Source organism: Panthera onca, chromosome C2, assembly GCF_046562875.1.
Source record: "Panthera onca isolate mPanOnc1 chromosome C2, mPanOnc1 haplotype 2, whole genome shotgun sequence".
Taxonomy (NCBI): domain Eukaryota; kingdom Metazoa; phylum Chordata; class Mammalia; order Carnivora; family Felidae; genus Panthera; species Panthera onca.
In genome coordinates, this window is record NC_138347.1 from 145,675,284 (window position 1) to 145,697,892 (window position 22,609).

At 38.8% G+C, this 22,609-nt stretch overlaps 1 protein-coding gene across 11 annotated transcripts in view; it reads left to right on the forward strand.

Moving 5' to 3' along the window:
- RBMS3 (RNA binding motif single stranded interacting protein 3) overlaps positions 1–22,609 on the forward strand; it is a 1,330,859-nt gene that overhangs the window by 1,044,780 nt on the left and 263,470 nt on the right. For all 11 annotated transcript variants that reach the window (XM_060640721.3, XM_060640722.3, XM_060640720.3 and 8 more), the window contains one exon: positions 8,421–8,578. In XM_060640721.3, coding sequence (XP_060496704.3) covers positions 8,421–8,578 — 158 coding nt within the window. The remainder of the gene's footprint in view (positions 1–8,420; positions 8,579–22,609) is intronic.

Consider the following 22,609-nt stretch of genomic DNA (forward strand, 5'->3'; position numbering starts at 1 on the left):
CATGCTGTCTCTCTCTCTCTCTCTCTCTCTCTCTCTCTCTCTCTCTCTCTCATTCTCTCTCTAAAAACAAATAAACTTTAATAGATCAATAAATAAGGAAATATTTGATACTATTTTACCATAAAATAGTAATAATATGAATCCTATCTAACAGCAAATAATTTATATAATATGATAGTAATGTTAATCCCTTGTAGCAATGAATATTATAGTATAGGTGTGCCCCATGCAATATGTGTGAATACTTATACTAAAAAAGTTATTTGTAATTTATCAGAAATTCACCTTTAACAGGGTGTCCTTATTTTATCGGGCCTCCCTAAAATTTCCTAGACATGGTGTTAGCCACGCAAGCACTCTTGCACAGTTCTAAGAGTGACCGCTTGTGTTGTGCTCTGGGGCTGTCATCTACATGGAATGCAATGAGAATGGTTGCCCTCGAGTGGAACTCTACATCCCTGGGATCTTTACATCTCAGAGATACGTGCGTGTATATTTCACGTGTTCATGTGAGCCTCAGCAAATCTAAGCTGCCACGTCCTAGGCAGAAGATACAAAATGGTTTGCCCTGCTCTCTATTTATATGTGTTGTGGCAGATATTCCAGAAGAAAGTAACAGGGTAACATGGTAAACGTATAGCTATGTTCACACCATTACCATGCTTCCGGTTGTTTGAAAGAGGATCATCGTCACTGTCAACAAATAAAGCGACGACTTTTTGTCCCAGAGTTCACAACAGGCTGATAAAATAGACATCCCAGAGAACCCATTCAGAGAGGTGGATTGGACTCTGAGAAAACGCCGTGCGATTTGTTTACAATATTGAGTAGTTCTCTATAGTTTGGTTTCCTGTTCTCATTTCTGACTGTCAGGACCCAGAGTACAAAACCATACATATTTGTGATACCGTAATATATTACAATAAAACTATAGAGAGATCTCAATATTGTAATATGTTAATTTAGCATTTTCTCACAGGAGAAACCATCACGTCAGGGCTGATAACGGGCGGTACTGAGCTCGAGTTCATGAGGTGCATGTGGAGGGAGAAGTCAAGGAAAGCCAGGAATCCAATCTGGCCACCTGTTCCAGGACCACAGGTAATTCAAATTCAGTCATAAAGACTCGAGAGGCTCATTTAATCATTCTCTGCTCATCTCAACTCGAGGCTGCTCAATTGATCTAGAAATAAAAGCCTTAAAGAATAGCGCAAATGACCAGCGGCGCAGGCTGTCTTAAGCACCTGGCATGGTTTCAGTCAGGCCTGTGTCGAGTTTGTTTTCCAGAATTAAACCCTCCAGCTGAACTTGAGGACATGAACTCCAGTTGCCAATGCTATGCTTGCATTAAATCTGAAATAATTAAGTGCTTCTTTTAAAACATGTGTTCCTTATAGGATCTGTTCTTATTGATTCTTATTTTAGGGAAATTGTTGTTATTGGTGCCTTGGGAGGAAAAACTGATATGCCTCATCCTCCTCCAACTCCATCACCATGGGAAACTGGGGAAGAAACATCACCCTTTCTCTTCTAGTAGAGGAAGAAGGTGATTGAAAACACAGGATGACCCCCTTCACCACTTAGCAAACAGGACAGGGTTTATTAGCCACCATGTAGGGGTGAAAGCCTACTTCTTGGAAGACCTTCTTTACTTTTTCCTTTGTTCTTTAATGTGTTACCTCAGATGTAGGATTCTGGAGCACTTATCTTAGGGAAAGGCGGTGCCTCTCTCAAAGGCCATGGCTCTGTGAGTAAGGAGTACAGAAGTCCTAGTGTGAAGGTCAGAGCTGACCATGTGTCCTTATGGTTTCGTAGCAATACAGATTTAACACAATTAACCCATTGTATTAGAGTTCTTCAGAGAAATAGAACCAATAGGAGAGATACATATTTATAACATATACATATATGTTGTATGTATGTATTTATTATATGGAATCTACTCACATGATTATGGAGGCTGACAAGCCCCAAGGTCTACAGTCATCAAGCAGGAGGCTCCAGGAGAGCTGATGGGTATATAGTTCCAGTGTGAAGGCCACCAGGCTTGAGACCTAGGAAGAACCATCATGTCAATTTGAGCCTGAAGGCAGGAAAATTAAATGGTCCTAGCTTGAAGGCCCTCAGATGGGAGGAGTACTCTCTTAACTCAGGAGTTCAGTCTTTTTGTTCTGTTCAGGTCTTCAGCTTAGGGGATGAGACCTGCCCACATTAGAAGGCCAGTCTGCTTTACTCAGTCAACGAATTCCAATGTTAAACTCACCCAGAAAACATCCTCACAGATACATCCAGAATAATGTTTGACCAAACCATCTGCGCCCCCCGTGGCACAGGGAAGTTGGCATGTGAAATAACCAGGAGATACATGTATGGTACTGAAGCAAATATGGCCAGAACTGTAGGCTTCCTCCAGGCCTTGTCTAGAGGTGCCACGACTCCAACAGCCATGCACCAAACGTGTTGAGAATATTACTAGACAACTTTATACAAAGTTAGTGGTAAACTAGTTCCAAAACCTCTGATGCCTTTAGGCCGGTTGTTTACATGGGAGGCTCTGACTCCTTGCTTCTGTTTCAGGGTGAGAGAAAACAGTTTATGTTATTAACTTTTAAATTGCTACAACATTTAAAATAGACTATTCCATTAAAAAAACAATTTCTCCTTCGTCTCCCCATTGATTTTCCTTTCTATTATAGGGGAGACCCATTGAATTGCAGTATTTATAGGCAATCCTCAGACTTGGTGTAGTCTAGTAGAAAGAGTATCAGATCAAGAGTCAGAAACTGCCACTTATGATGTTGTTTATTTGCCTACTAAGCCATGTGACCTTGGTCACCCTTCCCAGATATCAGAACCAGTTTTCTCATTTGTAGAAAGGAGGTGATAACTCTTGCTTGCCTCTCCTACCTCCTGGGATTATTACAAAGGGCCACATGAAATAAAATGACCCTGAACCACTTTGAATACTGTGAAACTCTGCTCTCTGTAAGGTAATATATTATTATCTTCAGTCTGTATGAACATCCCTCCCAACATATTTTTAAAGTATTATATTGTCACATGTTTGCTTTAAAGTTATTTCAAACTTCCTCAGGATATTTCTGGATGTTCTGTCACCCCTGCTTCAGATAATTCATCTTGAGACATGTTTGTGTAATTGTTCAAAAATGACTATAAATCGGTAACACACAATTTTGTGATTAAAAATAGGACTTGACAGTATACAAAGTAAACAAAAACTAATAACCATAGGGTATTATATTGTGATGGAAAAAAAAGGAACACAGTCCCCTAAAACACTGTTACTTAAAGTTTGGTCCACAAAATGGTACTGCTCACAATGAAATAAGTAACAGAAATTGTAAGTCAGCATTTAAAACCTTATGTAACAATTTCACATCAATACGACATTTAATTCAAATGTAATTTTGGTCTATCAAATGTAATAATAAAAAGCAGCTTTATTTTGCATACCTTTCAACTTTATTTTATTTTCTGTTAACGTATTTTCATTGTATTTTACAAATACTGCTCCATCACAGATTGAAAATAAAAACAGTCTTCATCCCAGATGGCTTAATAAACATTGTTCTAAAGTCTCTAATGCTAAAGCTGTTTCCTAAATATTTAGTTTCATCAAGTCTGAGTGTTATCAGATTAAGTTTTGAAGTCTTGTTCTACTAACTACCTTTTTCAGAATCATGTGTATGTAATAGCCATCACGTGTATCCAAAAACAGCTCTAGATACTGTTGGTTTACAAGCTCCTTTGGAGCTTCCAAGGTGTATTCTGAAACTGGTCCCAGTACTCAGAGGATGGGGAGAGATGGAAGGAAAGAGTCAAGTCAGGTAGGTAAGTGGCAGGTTTCATGAGTAAAAGGAACTTGCATACAAGGCTTACCTTGGGCAGTGATGAAATGATTAGATCTCTCTACCCACTTGCCAAATCTGAAAAGTTTATATGAAAGCCTTAACTGGGTTCAGTCACGCATACCATCCAGATGGTCTCATCCTCACATCATTATCTCAAGGCTATGTCCTTGGAGCAGCCTCTGGGAGTGGAGAAAGCAAGGGGAATCCACATTCCAAGGACAGGGGAGGGGGTGAGGAGCCTCCAACTGCCCACGTGCAACTAATGGATCAACCAGTGATCACATTTTTTCTTCACAGTGATTTTCCCCAACAGATGTAACCTTTGATCTAGATAAGGGCAACCATTATTATCCTCCATTTGTAGTCATTTCCCTTAGCCACCTTGAAATGCTCTGAAACTCTGAAGTTGTCTTACTGTTAAAGAGCCAATGAGTGCCAATAAATCTTATTTTGGCCATTTACATATACAAAAAATGCAAGAAAAAGGAAGTCATTTCAGGAAAAAATGAATTATTTACATATTCTCGAGTGAAATGACAGGTCTCTGCTTTCATTCATAATGGAGAGGATACTTTGCTGTTTCACAATCTCATGACAAAATTAAATGAATTTAATAATAAATAATAATAATTTAATTTAATCATTATTAAATAATAATTTAATTTAATAATAAAATCAATTTAATAATAAATCAAGAAATCCTTGCATGAAAAGGTGTAGAAGCAGGCCAAAAATGGGGAGTTACTTTTGGTGACCTGGTCAATTCAGTGTAATACGTGTGTGAATTGTAGTCATATACTTTTACAAATGAGTTTACATGGCAGAATATTCATTCTGTGAGTGTGTAAAAAATACTGACCAATGCCATGAACTTTTTTTCTTTTTTGATAGTCTTAATTCTATAGCAAAAGTTAATTGATGAATAAGCAACAATGAATAAAATAGGGAATTCAGAGGTATTAACTCTTGCCTATACTAATAATTCCTTTGAACTACAACCTGCTATCTGTTATTCATTGTTTCTTAAGAGAAAAGGCAGTGTCATGAATTGGTAAGGACATCACGCCAGGTAAAAAGGACCAGGGTTCTATTTCTAGCCTGTTGCTAGCTGGGTGGACTTGAGTGAGTTATAACTGCTCCTTTAGCTTTTTTTTTTTTTTTTTTTTTTTTTTTTTGCCATTTATGAAATGATCAGATTGAAGAATATGGAATATGTCCCCTAAGGTCAATTCTCGAACTAAATGATCATGCAAATTTAAGTTAAAAAGTTAAAAAAAATTTTTTTTTCTTGAAGTTGTTTTAGATTGCAATTCTCACCTGAGAATTTTTTTCTGAAAAGTTAAAAGTCAGGTGCTCTTTAGTAGTTCGTAGTGCCAAAGAAGCTTTTGAAAGTTGCCATCAATTTACATAAACCTGATACATAGATAACATTAAAAGTAAAAATAGGAGTGCACATATTACTCTAAAATTCATTTTATGCAGAAGTTAAATTCTATTGTCAAGTCAACAAATATATTCAAGACTAATACTGAATTTCAAAGGACAGAATTACTTAATAAATAACACTGCCCAACATTATATTCTTCCTGTGAATACAAATTAAGGAGTTAGCCTTGCTGTTTGAATTTGGATTCAGAAAATAGCTTACTGACCACCCCCTTATGAACTAAGCTCTGCGTGATTATCCCACATGATTTTGAGAAGCTTCATTGCATTCTGCACTTGGAGAATTTGGAAATGAAATTGCATCAGGATAAACTAATACGTTCTTGCCTAGAGAAAATGAAAAGGTCTGTACAGTACCCTGGGATAGTGGATTGGCTGGCTGTGGTTATTTAGCCTCATCGATGACAAAGGGGTGCAGAATACTGGGCAAATTCTAACCTATTCATGGGACTACCGTGTGCCCCCTCTGAGAAATTCAGGGTTAATGTCGGAACTCTCAATCTGTGGGACATGTCTCTTTAATGAACTTAAGCAAATCTAGGTGTGTGGGGTCCAGAAAGTGCATCATAAGAAAATTATTCTTTTTGGAATTCTGTCTCAATTTTGACTCTTCCCAGAACAAAAAGAATCCATCTGCTGTTAGCATGCTTGTCACTCCTGTCTTAATTACGAATCTCATTTGTAACAGAAAAAGTCAATCACGAGAGTCAATGCCTTTTGCAAACAAACAGCATCTAGCTATAATTTAATAACACTGATTTGTTTCCTGTTCTTACAGTAATTTATTTATGCCAGGTAATACCAGATTTTTAGTTTGGTAGCAACATAAATTACTTTTTAAATGAACTTATTTAAGGCCAAAGGTATGTTGGTTTAAAGAAAGCAAATAAAAAAATATACATGGCTGCCAAAGATTTCTCAGGTAATATGCAGGTGATTGAGGCTTGGGAAACACTGGGCTAGTGAGAAACACACTGAGCTGGAAGATAGGAAACCGGTTGCTAAATCTAATTCCAACCCTGTCACTAATTATCAGATTGTCCTTGGGCAAGATGATGAATCTTCATGGCTCCGTTTCTTCATTATCCAATGAATATAATGATATTTGCCAAGCTACCTTTGGAGTGATAATATAAAGATTAAAATTAAATGGTGGGTAGTGAAATAGTTTAAACATTGTATGTGCATAAGATTCTTTATTAACGTATCTGACACACGACTTTTTATTTTCTTTTTTCTTTCCACCACCCCAGCAAAGCAAACAACCAACCAAAAAACAAACATAATCATGACCATTTAGGAATGAATAACAGATAATATCATCTCTGTTTCTCTCTAGGATCACGCTAGTGTGTGTGTGTGTGTGTGTGTGTGTGTGTGTGTGTGTGTGTGTTAGAGAGAGAGGGAGAGGAAGAGAAAGAGACTGACTACAGCTGTATAGTTTCTGCATTGACACTTTTCCTAAATATTGAAGCTGTGTTGTCTTTTTCTGATTGATTCTATGTTTATGTTTACCATTTTCCATGGTGATACAAAAGCTTGGAAACTAAACTATGTTTTAAAAAATTAACCTAATGATAGAACTTACTAATCTGAAAGCTTAATAAAAATATTATGACCTGTATGAATATTTAGTGCAGTTAAAAACAGTAGCTTAGGTGGCTTCAATAAGTTAAATGTCCAACTCGTGATTTCGGCTCAAGTCCTGATCCCAGGGTCGTGGGAAAAATCGCCACATCGGCTCCATGCTGAGCGTGGAACGTGCTTAAGATTCTCTCTCTCTGCCCCTTTCCCCTGCTCACACTCTCTCTGTCTCTCAAATAAAACAAAAAACAAGACTAAAAACAATAGTTTTGTTTTATACCAAAACTGGTTTTCTGACTTGAAACAATACTTGGAATCTTGTTCATTGTATTTTTTTCATCATGCTTAAAACCTCACATATTCTACAGAATATGGTATCTCTTCACAAAAGATGTTTTATGATTACATAATGTCATTTCCTATAGATTTTGGATTTTTTTTCTAATGTAATCTCACTTATCCTTGAAGTTAAGGTTGTTGCTTTGGTTAAAATGTAATGGTGCACTTAAATATATGATATATTTTGATATTAATGGTTATAATATGGCAGGTTTCCAGTTGTTTTATCTTGAAACGTATATACAATTATATTCCAACATTAATTCAGTGTGTGAAATAGAGAGCGTCCATACACATGGAGATCGTGCTAGCAATTGTTTGGGTTCTCATTCTATTAAGGAAACTTATTTAGCACTATTGCTGTTGGATTAGAAAATGATAGACATCATTATCTCATTCATATATAAATATTCATGTATGGTGTAGAATAGCATTTTCCAGACTTGAGCAGTCATCAGAATCACCTGGAGGGCTTGTCAAAACACAGATTGCTTGTCCCACCCTCAAAGTTTCTAATTCCGTAGTTCTGGGGTAAGCCCTGAGGATTTTCATGTTTAGCAAATTCCACAATGATGCTGAGGCTGATGTGACTCCCCTCCTCCCACAGCCATGGGTCTAGTGGAAGGCAGCTGAACAGTGAAGCCTATGGACTTTGGTGATAGCCCCACATTTCAGCCCTGGCTTTGATACTTACCAGCTGTGTAACTTGGACAAGTTAGGGGTCAATTTTGTCATCTGCAGAATGGTAGCAATCATATTTATTGTTGATTCAAATAATGCACATTAACTGTGAATAACAATGCTTAGCCCTGTTGTAAGCACTCACTGAGTGCAACATTAGTAACTAGTGGTGATGGTGGTTGACCCAGGGGTAGTAACAATGGTAGTTAGTGGTAATCAAAGAGAATACACATTTCCTGAGTTCATTTGCAAGAAAAGTTTGTTTTTCGTTTCTAAGGAGGCTGAATAGAAAGCTTGGTTTTCATTTATGACATTGTTTCTATAAGAAACACTCCACGGGAAGGGAATTCATGAAAAAGAGGTAGCACCCTTAGAAAACGAACATTCAAGAGTGTGTTGGAGATTGGAATCTATATCGCCGTTCATGCAAAAGTTTAGCCATTTGTGGAATACGTTTTTCAATATTCAGAACTTAATGCGTTTGTTTCTTCCCCTTAGCAACAAGAGCAAGACCCAACAAACCTATACATCTCAAATCTCCCCATTTCTATGGATGAGCAGGAGCTTGAGAACATGCTGAAACCCTTTGGACATGTCATTTCCACAAGAATACTAAGAGATGCTAATGGAGTCAGCAGAGGCGTTGGCTTTGCCAGGTAAAACACTTGTTACGTGTGTGTGTTACTTGTCTTTCCTCATGATTCCCTTTTAATTCCGTTCCTTTCTAGCATAAGGCCCACAGTAATAGAACGTTTTTACCCCTTCCCCCCTCTCCAGAAAAAGTAGCTTTTCAAACCGACTCTGTATCTTGGCCTCGCTCCAAAGAATTTCATTGTAATTATAAATATGTTGTGCTTGCTAAAATATGTACATCGAATGGTTATATGTGTCTTGGGTCATAATGATATGCATACCCAATTCCCAGTTCTCTCTATGCCTGTAGATTAGCAAAATCAGATGCTGCCAATTTCTGCTAGTGGTAATAAATGCCCAGTACCCCAAAGCTAAAGAGCCCATGTGGTGAACAAAGCATCCAAATGCTTTTGCATTGATTTCCAAAGAATTAGACGATAGAATTTCTCATTCAAGAGAAGGAAGAGAAGAAAGAATTTGAGAAACAGGAATTGTTGGAAAGTCCCAAGGAACCCAGAAAAATAAGGGGGGGTCAGGAGGGCATTTGCATTTAAGAGGCCCTAGCTGTGTGGTTTTGATGTTTTACACAGCACAGAAGAAAGAATATTGTACTTTTTTCGTTGTCGGAAAAGGAAAAGTAGTTTTCATCTTAACTTTAAGGGAATGTTTACAAAAGAAGATCTCAGCCAGGAATAGAGTTAAAATGGTTGTACCTGCTGTGCTTTCATGAAAAACAAAGCTCAAGAAACCTCAGAGAGAAAGAAACTGCTTAACAACAAAGCATGAGAGTAAGAGCTGTGTCTCCATGGCTTGGTGTGTTTATGGGTCTCCAGCTGACTTCACATGGATGAGTGGATGGATGTTCGTGTCATCTGGAAGTCAGCCCATTGTAGACAGGTGTGTCCCTTTATAACGAACCCTGCCATTATGTGGAACGCCATTGCAAACCAACTTTTATTAACCCACTTTGAAAGATAACAAATTGGAAATTAACTGTGAACTGATGTCTAACTTGACTTCGTAGAAGTCATGGACCATGCGTTAAAGTTCTGATTCCCCACCACGTTCTAGTAGACTGGTAGATATACAAGATGCATGATGATTTGAAGACAAGGAAGCAGAGGGAAGAAAATCTCCTTGACTTGAATGTATCCTTGCGGCATTCACTTTTTCCAGATCGTTCGTAACTGTTCCTTTGCGTCATCTAGGCAGAGCTAATCACATTGCCTGGGGCTCTGAATTTTGCCAGTGCAATGAGTCTTGAATAGTGTATAAGCTCCTATGGTGACTTTTTTTTTTTTTTTTTTTTTTTTTTTTTTTTAACAAGGGGCTTTTGGTACAGAGTGTATTATTTGCAAGGGCTGCCATAAAGCATACAAGAGACTGGGTGGGTTAAACAACACAAATTTATTTTCTCACAGTTCTAGAAGCCAGAGAAGTCTAAGATCATTGTGCCGGCAGGTTTGGCTGAGACCTCTCGCTTTGTCATAGATGACCTTGTTGTCCCTTTGTCTTCACATGGTCTTCCCCCTGTGTCTACGTATTAATCTCTTTTTTTTAAAAGGACATCAATCAGATTGGATGAGGAGCCACCCTTACGAGGTCCTATCTCCATATCCAGTAACATTATGAGCTATTGGGCGCTAGGACTTCAACATAGGAATTGGTTCAGGGGGAGGCACAGTTCAGCGTATAAGCCAGAGATTGGGCTGATCATTTCTCTCACTTTTGTCTTTCCTATATGCTTTCAGTTTGCTTACAGTGAAGAGTATTCTTCTTAGTGCAGAAGCCAGTAATGTACATTGTAAGAGGCAAAAACTATAATCATAGTATATGGCGTCATAAAAGAGTAAAAACCTGTAAAGTTTTGTTTTCTTTAGGAACTGAGGAAAAGTGGGAATTTTAAATTGTTCTGTTATGCCCGCTTTGAAGGCAGCCTTCCTCTTTTGGGGCATTTTGCATAGAGAGGTTCTAAATGATTCTTTAAAATACAGATATGAACATGTCAGGGGCCTCCATATGGCCTCCATATATCCCTCCATATGGCCTGAGCGATTGGATTTCCCAGCCTTGCCGACATCATTCCTGACATCATTATCCGTGACATCACTCAACTTCCTGGCCTGCTCTCTTCCTGCCCTGTATGCTGGGCACAAGAAACCCTTCTTGACTGTTACACTTGTCGTGACTCTTACCCTGGCTTCTGCGTATTTATCCTCCAGAGACTGGCTTAAATGTCTTTTCTTCAAAGAACCCTTTACTGACCTCTAACTCCAGCCTCCAAAGTTAGATGGTCATGTCACAGCTCCTGTCAGAGTTGTGTTCCCAAGTAAAATTTATCAAAACCATAATAAATTCACTATTTAATTTGTATCTTCACCCACTGGATTCAACATTTGCGTAAATCATATTTCCTTTTCACTGTTGGAAGGGGTGGATGGGTGGAGGGTGGTTAGCGTAATTACCTTTCTATGGAGTTCCCCAATGACTAAACCCCAAGCAGTAGCATTTTAAAACTTTAAGCTTTGAATATGAATTATCAGTCACACTCCAATACTGAGACTCAGGTCTCCACACTCTAAATCATGGTATTTTCTAGTTTCAGAAAGTTAGCACATGAACTGAAAAGGAAAACATAGGTTCAAATCAAGGCAGTGATTTCTTATTCCTAAGAAATCAAAAGAAGCTATGGCCCTGCCTCTTTTGTAAGAAGCCAGAAAACTGATGAAGGATCAGTATTTCATTCTCCGTGTGTCTTAGACTTGAAATCCCAAGGCGCAGGATCCCACATAATTTACCTAATTTGAATACGTGAGAAAATAATCTTAGCTATATCATAGGTAAGTGAGTCTGACCAAATTCCTCTTTCCTCACACTTGGACATTTGCTCTGCATTTTCTCAAATCACTGTGGCTACTGCCTTAATAAGCACGATCATTCACAAATTAACTCTTGCACAAGTGTTCCTTCTTTTATTCATTTATTGTTTTTTTATTATATGTGTGTGTGTGTATTTTATTTTATTTTATTTTTTAGGGAGAACATGAGTTGGGGAGAGGGACAGAGGGAGAGAGAGAGACAGAGGGAGAGAGAGAGAGAGAGAGAGAGAGAGAGAGAGAGAGAATCTTAAGCAGACTCCATGCTCAGCACGGAGTCTGATACAGGGCTCTATCTCACAACCCTGGGATCATGACCTGAGTCGAAATCAAGAGACTCCCCTCCTCCTTTTTAAATATCCCTTTTTTTCTGGCCACCATTTCTCATTTGGAGCTCTGTCTCTGAACCACAAAACAGAGATGACTTGAGTGACTGTTTTCTCATTTCTTCCCAGGATAGTGCACAGTGAGAGAACTTAATGGATTATATTGCGATGGATGCCTTGGGACAGTGGTTCTCTAAGTTTAGTTTCCAGGACGGAAACCTCAGCATTGCTTGAGAAATTATTAGAAATGCAATTAGGGGGCCCTATCCCAGACCTACTGAATCAGCAATGAGCAGGGCTGGTTGGGGTTTGACAATCGATGTTTTAGGTGACTCTCGTGCTCTCTAAACTTGGAAGAGCATAGCCTTAGGGCATTAGGACTGGTTCTCAAATCTTCTGGAAGGCCTGCGAAATCTCAAACTGCTGGACTTCATTCTTCTGATGGAGTTGATTCCTGTTGATACGTCTATCACACTGCAGCACTTTCTCACATGTACTAGTCATGAACCCACCTCCCTCCCTGTTCTTCAAGGGTAGGGGCCATGTTGTGTTCTTCTTCATGCCTGCCCCAGCACCTAGAATGTTGTCTGACACATAATTGATCTTCAGTGAATTTTTGATGATAAACAAATGGGATCACTTCAAGTGTTTTGTTTTTGTTTTTTGTTTGTTTTTGACTATAAGGGTTTGCAGGGAGGTAGCATTTGATGATAATAAGCCACTTCTGAGATGGGTGTCTTGGAATTTTAGAGCAAACTACAGTCAGATCAGCTCAACTGTTATTGATTTACAAATTGTTTCTTCTAAAAGTTCACAGTGCCACAGGCACTATTAAAAGAAAATGCTTATTTGATTGGAAGAACAGTAGTCATGTAATTGTGCCTGGTAAATTGGATGTATCTCTTGAATTTATGACTCTCTCAATTTACATAACCTGAATAAATTTTTTCAGAAGGCTTCATTTTGAGTATTACCAGTGGTCACTTCTGACCACCAGATGTGGTCCTTGTTTCATGTGCAAGAGATCCTAAAATTCTTTAACTAGAAAGCTCCCCCCCCCCACCATTATTATTTTACTTGCAAGCTATACATTAATCTGCTTTGATAACCATCTCTTCAAAGTAAAGGTAGTATCTTCATTTTATATTTAAAACACTGAACTTCAAAGCATAGATTTGAATGCCAGTAGGGTGCACAGACAGCACAATTATAGCCTTTTCAAAGTTCCAGAAGCATGAGATATATGTCTGAAATTACAGACATTTTATTTTATTTTTTATGTTTCTTTATATTTGTGGGGTTTTTTTGTTTTCTTTTTTTTTTTTTCTACTCTCTTGTAACTTAAAACAATTTTGCAAGATCCACCGCCCTCTAGGCAACATTTTATAGCCAAGTCATAAACCTCTAAAAACAGCAGTTTATGGTGGGAATGCTGACAGTCAGACAAGTCAGACCCACTGCTGCAGAGCTCACGGGTGCCAACAGACTACCTTGCCTTCCAGGGTGAGGATCAGCACATAAATCAGCCTGAGGCTAGAGGGACATGACTGTGTGTTCACGTTATGCATTTCCCATTCCCAGAAACATGAGACCATTTGTCTAACAAAAATCACATTGAGAGAGTGTTATGTGAGGCCGGTGAAGAATGACCCAAAGTGCAGAAGGGATGGGGGGTAAACATTCACAATTAATCCGGCTTCAACATCTGGGAACATAGAACCTCTTTAAGAAATGCATTTACTGTCCCCTGGTGAGCTAAAGAGCGTGAGACTGCTGAGCACAGAGACCTTTGTGTTTTGCAGTATTTTTCACCCCTCCTCAGTACTCTTAATTTGATTCTCATGGAGTTTTGTTTGAATGACTTTTAACATATGGGCAGCCAGCCCTGTGTTCTGCCCCCTCCATGCTGAACGAACAAGTTTTCCAATTAAATAATTTCAGTTCTTTCTTTTCATGAAGTAAAAAATAAATAAATAATTGTGGTTATAGGCAGACAGATGCCAACCTGATCATTAAAAACCAGAATTATTAAGAATTAGGCTCCAAATATTCTTTCTGTGTTTTTTCTTAGTGTTGAATATTGTAGCAATTTTATGGATTTACCTTTTACTCCCTGATACTTCTTGTTCCCTATCTGCTCCCACCTCCTGAAATATGAGGAACTTTGATTCAGAGTAAGCATAATGAAAAGATGGGAATGTAAAAGATCACAAAGCAAATACCAATGCTTCTTTTGCAGGCAAATATATGATCCTGTAAAATGACCATCAAGCTTATCTCATTGTGTTTTCATTGTTAACTATGTGTTTTGATCATATCTACCTTGAGTCCATCTTTGTGTTAAAACTTCCCCCCTTGCTGTTTTGGCAATAGTTCTGCCATTACTACCTCAAACCTGTATGGAACAAGGACATCAAATGTGAGCTGAGAAAATCTCTAAAGTGTGAATCTAGTGATTAGTGATCTCCAAACCACAGGTGTGTTTGCACAAAAAGAGGTTACGGTGTTTGCCGAGATTGAAGAGAATAAAAGCTGTTACTTCTTGCAGTAGCTTTATTTTTTGTTTGTTACTTTTTATACCTTTATTTTATTTATTTTGAGAGAGAGAGAGAGACAGAGAGAGAGCATGGGAGGGCCAGAGAGGGAGAGAGAGAGAGAGAGAGAGAGAGAGAGAGAGAGAGAGAGAGAGAATCCCAAGCAGACTCCGCACTGGCAGTACGGAGCCCAATCTCAGGAACCCTGAGATCATGACCTGAGCAGAAATCAAGAATCAGATGTTTAACCTACAGAGCCACCCAAGTGCTCTAATTCCTTTCAGTAATTTTAATTCTTCACCTAATTGCCAGCAAATGTGATCCACTGGAGAGTAAACTCCTGGTCCATCCTTCAGCTTCTTGATCTTTGTTCTCATCTTATGTTTTTCTTCATTTATATCCATTGTACCCATTGTCTGTACTGTACTGTTTGTACCCATTGTCTCTTTGTCTTCATTCACCATCAGTAAATCATGATCATGACTGGAGATAGTCATGCAGAACATTCTGCTGCTTTCTTTTCCATGTTTTCAGAGCCCTGGATTTCAAGACCCAAACCAACCAACCAACCAACCAACCAGTCAACCAACCAAATGAACAAGCAAATAAATAAAATTGCATCAAATCATCTATAATTTTGAAATCTCCTGGACTCAACTCATGGCTTTATAAAAATTTAGAGGAGGGAAAACATATACTCTATTATTTTATCATTATGAAACGAAATGACTGGATCCCAAAGATCATCCTCTGTGGGATGAGAGGAGAGTTATGAATATTGTTTACTCATGTAAAACTAAAATTGTAGAACTTTGTTACATTGAAGTTGGAAGCAGTAACCATTGCTGCTCCCCTACAGCATATAAACTGAGATACAGATGATAAGGAACCAGCATAAGAGGCTCTTGGTAAGGTTGGATAGGGAATCCTGTCAAAGGGGAAAGGCAATCAGAGATCTGAGGTAGGGCCAAGTTTGGCATGTTTAAGAAACAGAAAAAAGGCAAAGCTACTGTTTCATAGAGGAGAGAAAAGAAATATAACAGATAATAATATCTAGGAATCAAATGTGCCTGCAGCTCAAAGAGATTGATTAAAAGTGATAATGAATTCCAGTGGCATTTAGTGGTAGGATTTTTCTAGATCTGAACATACTATACGTATCAATTCCTCATTTATCTCAGTTTTAAGGTTTTTAATTTAATTTTCTTTCACTTCTTTATCTAAACTTCTTTTGAAAACATTAACCTATGGGTAAAAGACAGATTTAGGTTATGGTGTCAACCGGATGTTGGCAGATAATCTAAGAAACAAGCAGTTCCCAGACTGAGTGTAAAAGAAACCTTTTTTTTTTTTTTCTCTCCCCCTTCCATTTTTCTTGAAACACAGAGCCTCCAGGATGATTTTGTTCCTCGAGCGTTGATAGTTTTATGGCATAGCCATCAGCATGCTGGCTGCACACAGAATTTCACCCCAAATGATTCATCTAAAGAGACTAGAATGAAGCAGTATTTACAAAAGTGTGGGGAGAAGGCAGGGATCTGACAAAGGATGTTGAGAAACCCAGGGATGACCAGAAGGAAGCTCTTACTACCCTGAGACAGCTGAAGGCAGGTACAGGAGTGCTCCCAGAGCCAGCAAGACCCAGAGCCCTGGAGAAGGGGCTGCCTGGAGCAGCTGGAAACTGGGAGAGATGCAGTCCCGGCCAGAGAGATAGTGCCAAAGCAAAGAGAGAATAGGGAGGAGCTGGCCAGACTTCTCTCTACTCCTACCAGGCCCCCAGTGGCTGAACCCCATGAAAAGCTATCACATAAAAGAGCTAAGACAATACTGTTCATAGATGGATCACTTCTTCGAGGCATAGAGCAGAGAAGACATAAAGAGGGGCAAACAGAAAACTCATGGATAAATTAACTGTTTTTCTTTCCCCTGGACTTCACTAATGAAAAAAAAAAAAAAAAGCAAAGAAAAAGTAGTCAACGATAACTAAGCATCTGCTACTTTACCTCAACATTGGCAGTTGATAGAGGTTGGTAGGATTGATGGCAAATTGGCTCTGTTTAAAGAAAGTAGCTGTTCAGGGTGACTGGGTGGCTGAGTCAGTTAAGAGTCCGACTTCAGCTCAGGTCATGACCTTGTGGTTTATGAGTTTGAGCCCCGTGTGAGGCTGTGTGCTGACAGCTCAGAGCCTGGAGCCTACTTGGGATTCTGTGTCTCCCCCTCTCTCTGCCCCTCCCTTGCTCACACTCTTTCTTTCTCTCTCAAAAATAATAAATAAACACTAAAGTTTAAAAAAAAAAAGAAAGCAGCTATTCAACTTTAGTTCATGGTTGCCATGATGTCTTTTTTTTTCAAACCAAACATGTGGCTTTTTCTAATAACACATACATGTTGTTTTTCCATACCAATTCTCCAATTATCTGACACCAACTGGGTGTCCAACAGTTGAATTGAATTCAGTTCTAACACTAACTCTGTAGAGTTATCATCAGAACTCATGGGTTAAAGGTTCAGTCCCACAAGACTGTCCCCACTTCAGACCCCAGCCCCAAATAGCAAGAGCTACTCACATTTCTATCAAGCCAACTATATAGTCATGGGTTCCCTTGACCCCCTCAGATTTGATGATTCACTAGAACAACCACAGAACTCATGAAAACACTTTACTTATGTTTGAACTCTGTTGTTTAGTAGTTATTATGGAGGTTTTATTGCATGGGCATGGTTGATTCATTTACTGGCCATTAATGATTGAGCTCAATCTCTAACCCCTCTCCCAACCCCTGAGGTGGTGAGTGGGGCTGAAGTCTCCAAACCTCCAATCATTTGGTCTTTGCGGTGATCAGCCCCATTCTGGATCTATCTAGGGGTCCCATCTTGAGTCATCTCATTAACGTAAACTCAGGTATAGCCAAAAGGGCCTCATTATAAGTAACAAAGGACATTGCTATCACCACCGGTTTAGGAGTTCTATGTCAGAAACCAGGGGCAAAGTCTAAATTTATTTTTATTGTACCTTAGTTGCCACTGCAGAAAACATGGAATAGATCATCTTACCTTTCAAGAGGAATCAGGAATCCAGATTTCCGTGTGAAGTCTCCCAGTCGTTAAATGTTGACAACCATTTCAGAATCTTTAGAACTTTTCTGAAGTCCAGACAAAACATCCAGTTTGGGACATTGACAAACAGCTCTAGAACAGTCATTTTCAGCCCTGGCTACACACTGGAATCACCTGGGTGACTTTGAAAAATATGTCCCTGGACTTCATGCCAAAGCAATTAAGTTAGAATCTCCTGGGCTTGGGCCCAGAATTGATTTTTTTTTTTTTTTTTCAGAATTGATATTTTTAAAAATAGTTTGGTAATAATTATAATGTACAGTCATTTTTGTTTATTTTTGTTAAAGTTTATTTATTTATTTTGAGGGAGGGTGCTGAGAGAGAGAGAGGGAGAGAGAGAAACCCAAGCAGGCTCTGTGCTGCCAGTCCCAATTGTGGCGCTCAAACCCATGAATCATGAGATCGTGACCTGAACCAAAATCAAGAGTTAGTCACCTAACCAATGGAGTCACCCAGACACCCCTACAGTCATTTTTATTTATTTATTTATTTTAAGTTTATTTATTTATTTTGAGACAGACAGAGATAGCACTAATGGGGAGGTGGGGGGGCACATAGAGGGAGAGAGAGTCCCAAGCAGGCTCTGTGCTACCAACACAGAGCCCGAGGTGGGGCTTGAACCCACGAAACTGCCAAATCATGACCTGGGCCGAAAGCAAGAGTCGGATGCCTAACTGAGCCACCCAGGTGCCCCCTACAGTCATTTTTAAGTAAATATTTTATTTTGGAATAAGTTTAATTTAACAGAAAAGTTATAGAAGTAATAAAGAGTTCCCATATACACCACACCCATTTCCCCCCATTGTTGACACCTTACATTAATTACCATGGTACATATGTCAAAATTAACATATTGACACCTTACATTAATTACCATGGTAACATATGTCAAAATTAACATATGACATTGGTACATTACTACTAACTAAACTCCAGACTTATTTGGATTTCACTAATATTTCCACTGACATCCTTTTTCTGTCCTAGAATCCAGTCCAGGGTACCATTTTTGTATGTAGTTGTCATGCCTGATCACTCAGCTGAGGTTTGTGACAATATCAGACTTTCCTTGTTTTTCCTAGGTAGTACTAGCCAGGTATTCTGGGGAATGTCTCCAGATCTGGGTTTATCTGATGTTTTTCTCATGATAGTATCCATACTATGTATAGATTTTTGGAAAGATTCCCAAAGATGTGAAGTGCCCTTCTTGTGACATCAGATCACAGGCCAGTTAGTAGAGGTTGAATGGAATGGAGGTAGCAAGGTCTTTCCAGCATCAGGACGCATTAAAGTAGACAAGTATGGGAAATCAGGAAGGATGATGGGAGGCCAGCAATGGAGCTCCACGTCTCCCAGGTAAGCCATCTGAACTGAGAGTCAAGAGACAAAGATTCTGTTTCAGGCTCATCCACTGACTACTCTTTAGACAAGGCAACTGGTAGTAGTTTCTTCATCTGTACAATTTAGAAGTTGATATCCGTGGCTCTTTCTAGTCCTGAAATTGTGTGATTCTAAAACTCTGGAGTGGGTTTTAATTGGTCAAATATTATCCATAGTTTCATATCCTAAGAGGAATGTGTTTTAATGCTGAGTAAGACATCACCCAAATGCCTGGGTGTCGGCAAAGGACAATGGGAGGAGGCCACTCTGCTTTGTTTTTAAGCATTTATGACACTTGCATCCTAAGAATGTCAAGCACCTGGCAGGTAGAGCACAGATTGCACAAACTAGAGCACACATTGCAAAAACGAAGAAGAAAATTCAGCTTGTTCACTCAGTCTTTGTTCCTGGGACTCAACTGTTGTTCTTTCCATTACAATAGACGAAGCAGTAAGTGATGTAATTTATTTTTGAAATCTCAGAAAGAGTGCACATTTTAGTACTTTTAAAAAATCTGTTGATATTGACCCTTTGCGCAACTCCAACCGGATTTAGATGGATGACTGGCTTGTAATGTTGGATATTCTAAGTTGCCAATAATTTGTACAGAGCCTGTGATTGCAAAACCACAAAAATTTCACAATAGCGGAAACCTCTAATTAACCAAAATAAATGACGGGGTGGATTTGTTTTAAATATATGGTTAATAATGCTTATTGCTTCAAGATCATAAACTGAGAGATGCTCTGTTGAGGTGAGATAGATGGGCTGCAGATGATTTTGCAAAGTTCTCTTCCACCTTGGTGTGTTAAGTCTGACCCAGAACGTTCTACTAATACTGGATCAAGCTCTCCTCTGATGTAATTTGCCTGTGGGAATTGTATTGGCTGTGAAACTGGTTCCCCTTAGTAGCTGTTGTAAAAAAAAAAAAAAAAAAAAGGATTTTTTTTTTTAATCACAATTCTGCGATTTGTTTTGAATGACACTGAAGCCAGGTTCCTAGGCGCTGAGACAAGAAAGAATGTCAAACGGGACCTTTAATGTGTATTTATATTTAAACATCAGACCTAACAGAAAACCCTGAAGCTTTATACAATGATTGGAGCCTTGTAAGAACCTAATTAATGTATCTTCGGGTGAATGGTTGGCCTGGCACGCGAGCTGTCCCGAGGTACTCAAGGGGGTTCAGGTACCGCCTGGGAAGAATAGATGTGGTTGTAGTGATTCAGTGGCCTGTCTGAAAGCGACGTGTAAAGGCAGCTTTGTCTGGCATGCCGCCTTTTCAAACTCACTTCATAATGCTAGTGTCAGTTTCAACTGAAGCGTGGGCCAGATTGCAGATAGCTTGAGCTGGCATTTCAAAGTGGCTAATTGTGAACTTGAGAAGAGAATGGACACATTCTTCCAAAGGTGGCTATTCAAATGCAGTATCTTCCCCCCTAGAGCTCGAGCCTCACTTTTGTTCTGTTCCCACATAAAATGCAAGAGGAACACTGAGCCTTTCCCTTGATAGCTCCTCTATCTGCACCTTTGCTGGGACTGCTTTGCCTTGTTAAAATGTGCCCCGTGTATTAAAATGAAATTGTCACTGCTGGGTGGTGCAGCATAACATGGTTTGACACTAAGCGCCGGCAGCTACAGAAAACAGACTTTTATTGCATTTATTCTTTCAGAGACGAGAGTCTCTAAAGGCTCACTGCAGACATTCACTTAGTTAAATCTGAATGAAGCCAAAGTGAACAATCTACACCTCTGTCTTTGTGTTACCAGAAACAGCCCCCATCCGGCTTGATATGGCTGTAAAATAGTCTTAAGAAAAGATGATCATACTTAGAATCCAAAAGGGAAGACTTGAGGCTTTCAATCCAGAGCAAAAATATTTTAGGGGGGTAGAGTGGGTGAGCCACCTGATTTTCTACTTTGGCTTCCTCTGTATTTCCTAAAACACATTAAATAGAATTAACAAGCCTGTGCACACACACACACACACACACACACACACACCAATCTAGTTTAGTCTTCATTTAGAATTCCATGTCATTTTAAGACAAAGAGAAAGGATTTGATTTGTAGGACTCATGCAACCAAGCTTTAGATTCTAACTGCCTTTTATCTAGATGAGTATCCAGAGATAAATTGAGCAGGGAGGGGGCTCTAGGGTATAAGCTTTTCATTCTGTAGCTCTCCTGGAATAAAAATTCCATAAAGTAACATCTGTAGTAATTAAGGGCTTACATTTCCTCTCCCATTCATGTCTCTGGTAGGAGGGAAGGTTATTGTTCCTAAGAGACAATAGATAGTAGATCCTGTGGGAAGATAGAGCAAAATTAGAATTCTTTTGTTCCTAGAAATGGAAGTTTCCTACTTCCAAAATAATAATAATAATAATGATAACAATAACAAGTTGGAAGATTTACTGTAAAAGATTCCACCAAAAGAAAACCTTGAAGGAGTTAGGAAAATTGTACTTAGCTATTCCTAGATATTTGGAATGGAGAAAGATTCATCTTGTTTTCCTAACCCCAAATATCATCTGATTTGGGGAAGTTGTGATTAAGCAGTAAATAAAATGCTCTCTTTGTTTTTATTTTTATTTATGAAAATTGTAGATTATTAAGCTTAAAGAGTCATAAAATTGATTCATTCTTCAGATGTTCTATAAAATCACGCCTATGTGGAACCATTGGACCATTTGATAAATGAATAATAACCTATTTGTTTCCTGCACTTTCTAATGAGTCAGATTGGTTTCCTGTACTTTCTTGTCATACCATGACCAGCTACATAATTTGTAGGACCCAGGGAAAGATAAAAATGCAGGACCCCTAATTAGAAAGTCACTAAGAATTTCAAGATGGTGCCAGCAGAGTTTTAAACCAAGTATAGGCTTCTTCTAAATTTTTGGCTCTGTCGTTCTGTACTCATCTCATACCTGGGAAGTCATTGTTGCTTGGTAGGTAGAGATTTGCCATGTGTATCAATACAGAAAAATGTGCCTCCATCCCATGCCTCATAGGAATGTATGTCAGAAAAGATCTTTTTTTTTTTTTTTAATTTTGAATCGGAAAATAATTATAGCCCCCCATTGGAACATGCTCCTGATACTATCTAGAATTCTTTAACCTGAAAATTCAGATGTTCTGTCTGCATCTCTGAGCTTATCTCTGAGAGTTTGGTGTCCTCACGCCCCTGGAACCTTCCACTCAGGCACAGTGTTCTGTTTACCTCACCTCCTCTAAAAGGACGCAGGGTCAGGTGAGCCCCCTGCCCTCATGACTTCTCTAAGGGCCCTTTTGGCGTTCTGTGCCCACTTCTCAGTGTTTCCCTGGTTTCTGGAATTCCTCTCACGTTTGAATTCCTGTAACTATAATAATTGTATAACTTATTTGGCATTTGCTTGCATATTTTTTTTCCTTATCTTGTTTCCTCTGCATGTAATATGCTCCTGAAAACACACAGAAAATTTAGGGGTAGGAAAGTTTTATAACTTGAGCTAAAGGGCTCCATTTGAAGAAAGCTCATATGAATAATAGCATAAAATCCAAAATTATACTTTGCCTTTTAGACAAATTTCACACATTTCATACACATCTTTCATATGTGTGTGATCTGCTTTTCAAATTTGTATTTGCCTCTAGTGTACTGTTTGGGGGATTTAATTTGCTTTAATCAGAACCAGCCCTTTAATTTTTATCTTCCCCATCCACTGTCATAAAATAATAAAGCCCAACTATAGTTAATTATTTAGAGAATGTTGCCAATCCGAGTCTACTTAGGATAGGGCAACCCTGCCAATATTGACATTAGGATGTTGATAGAGT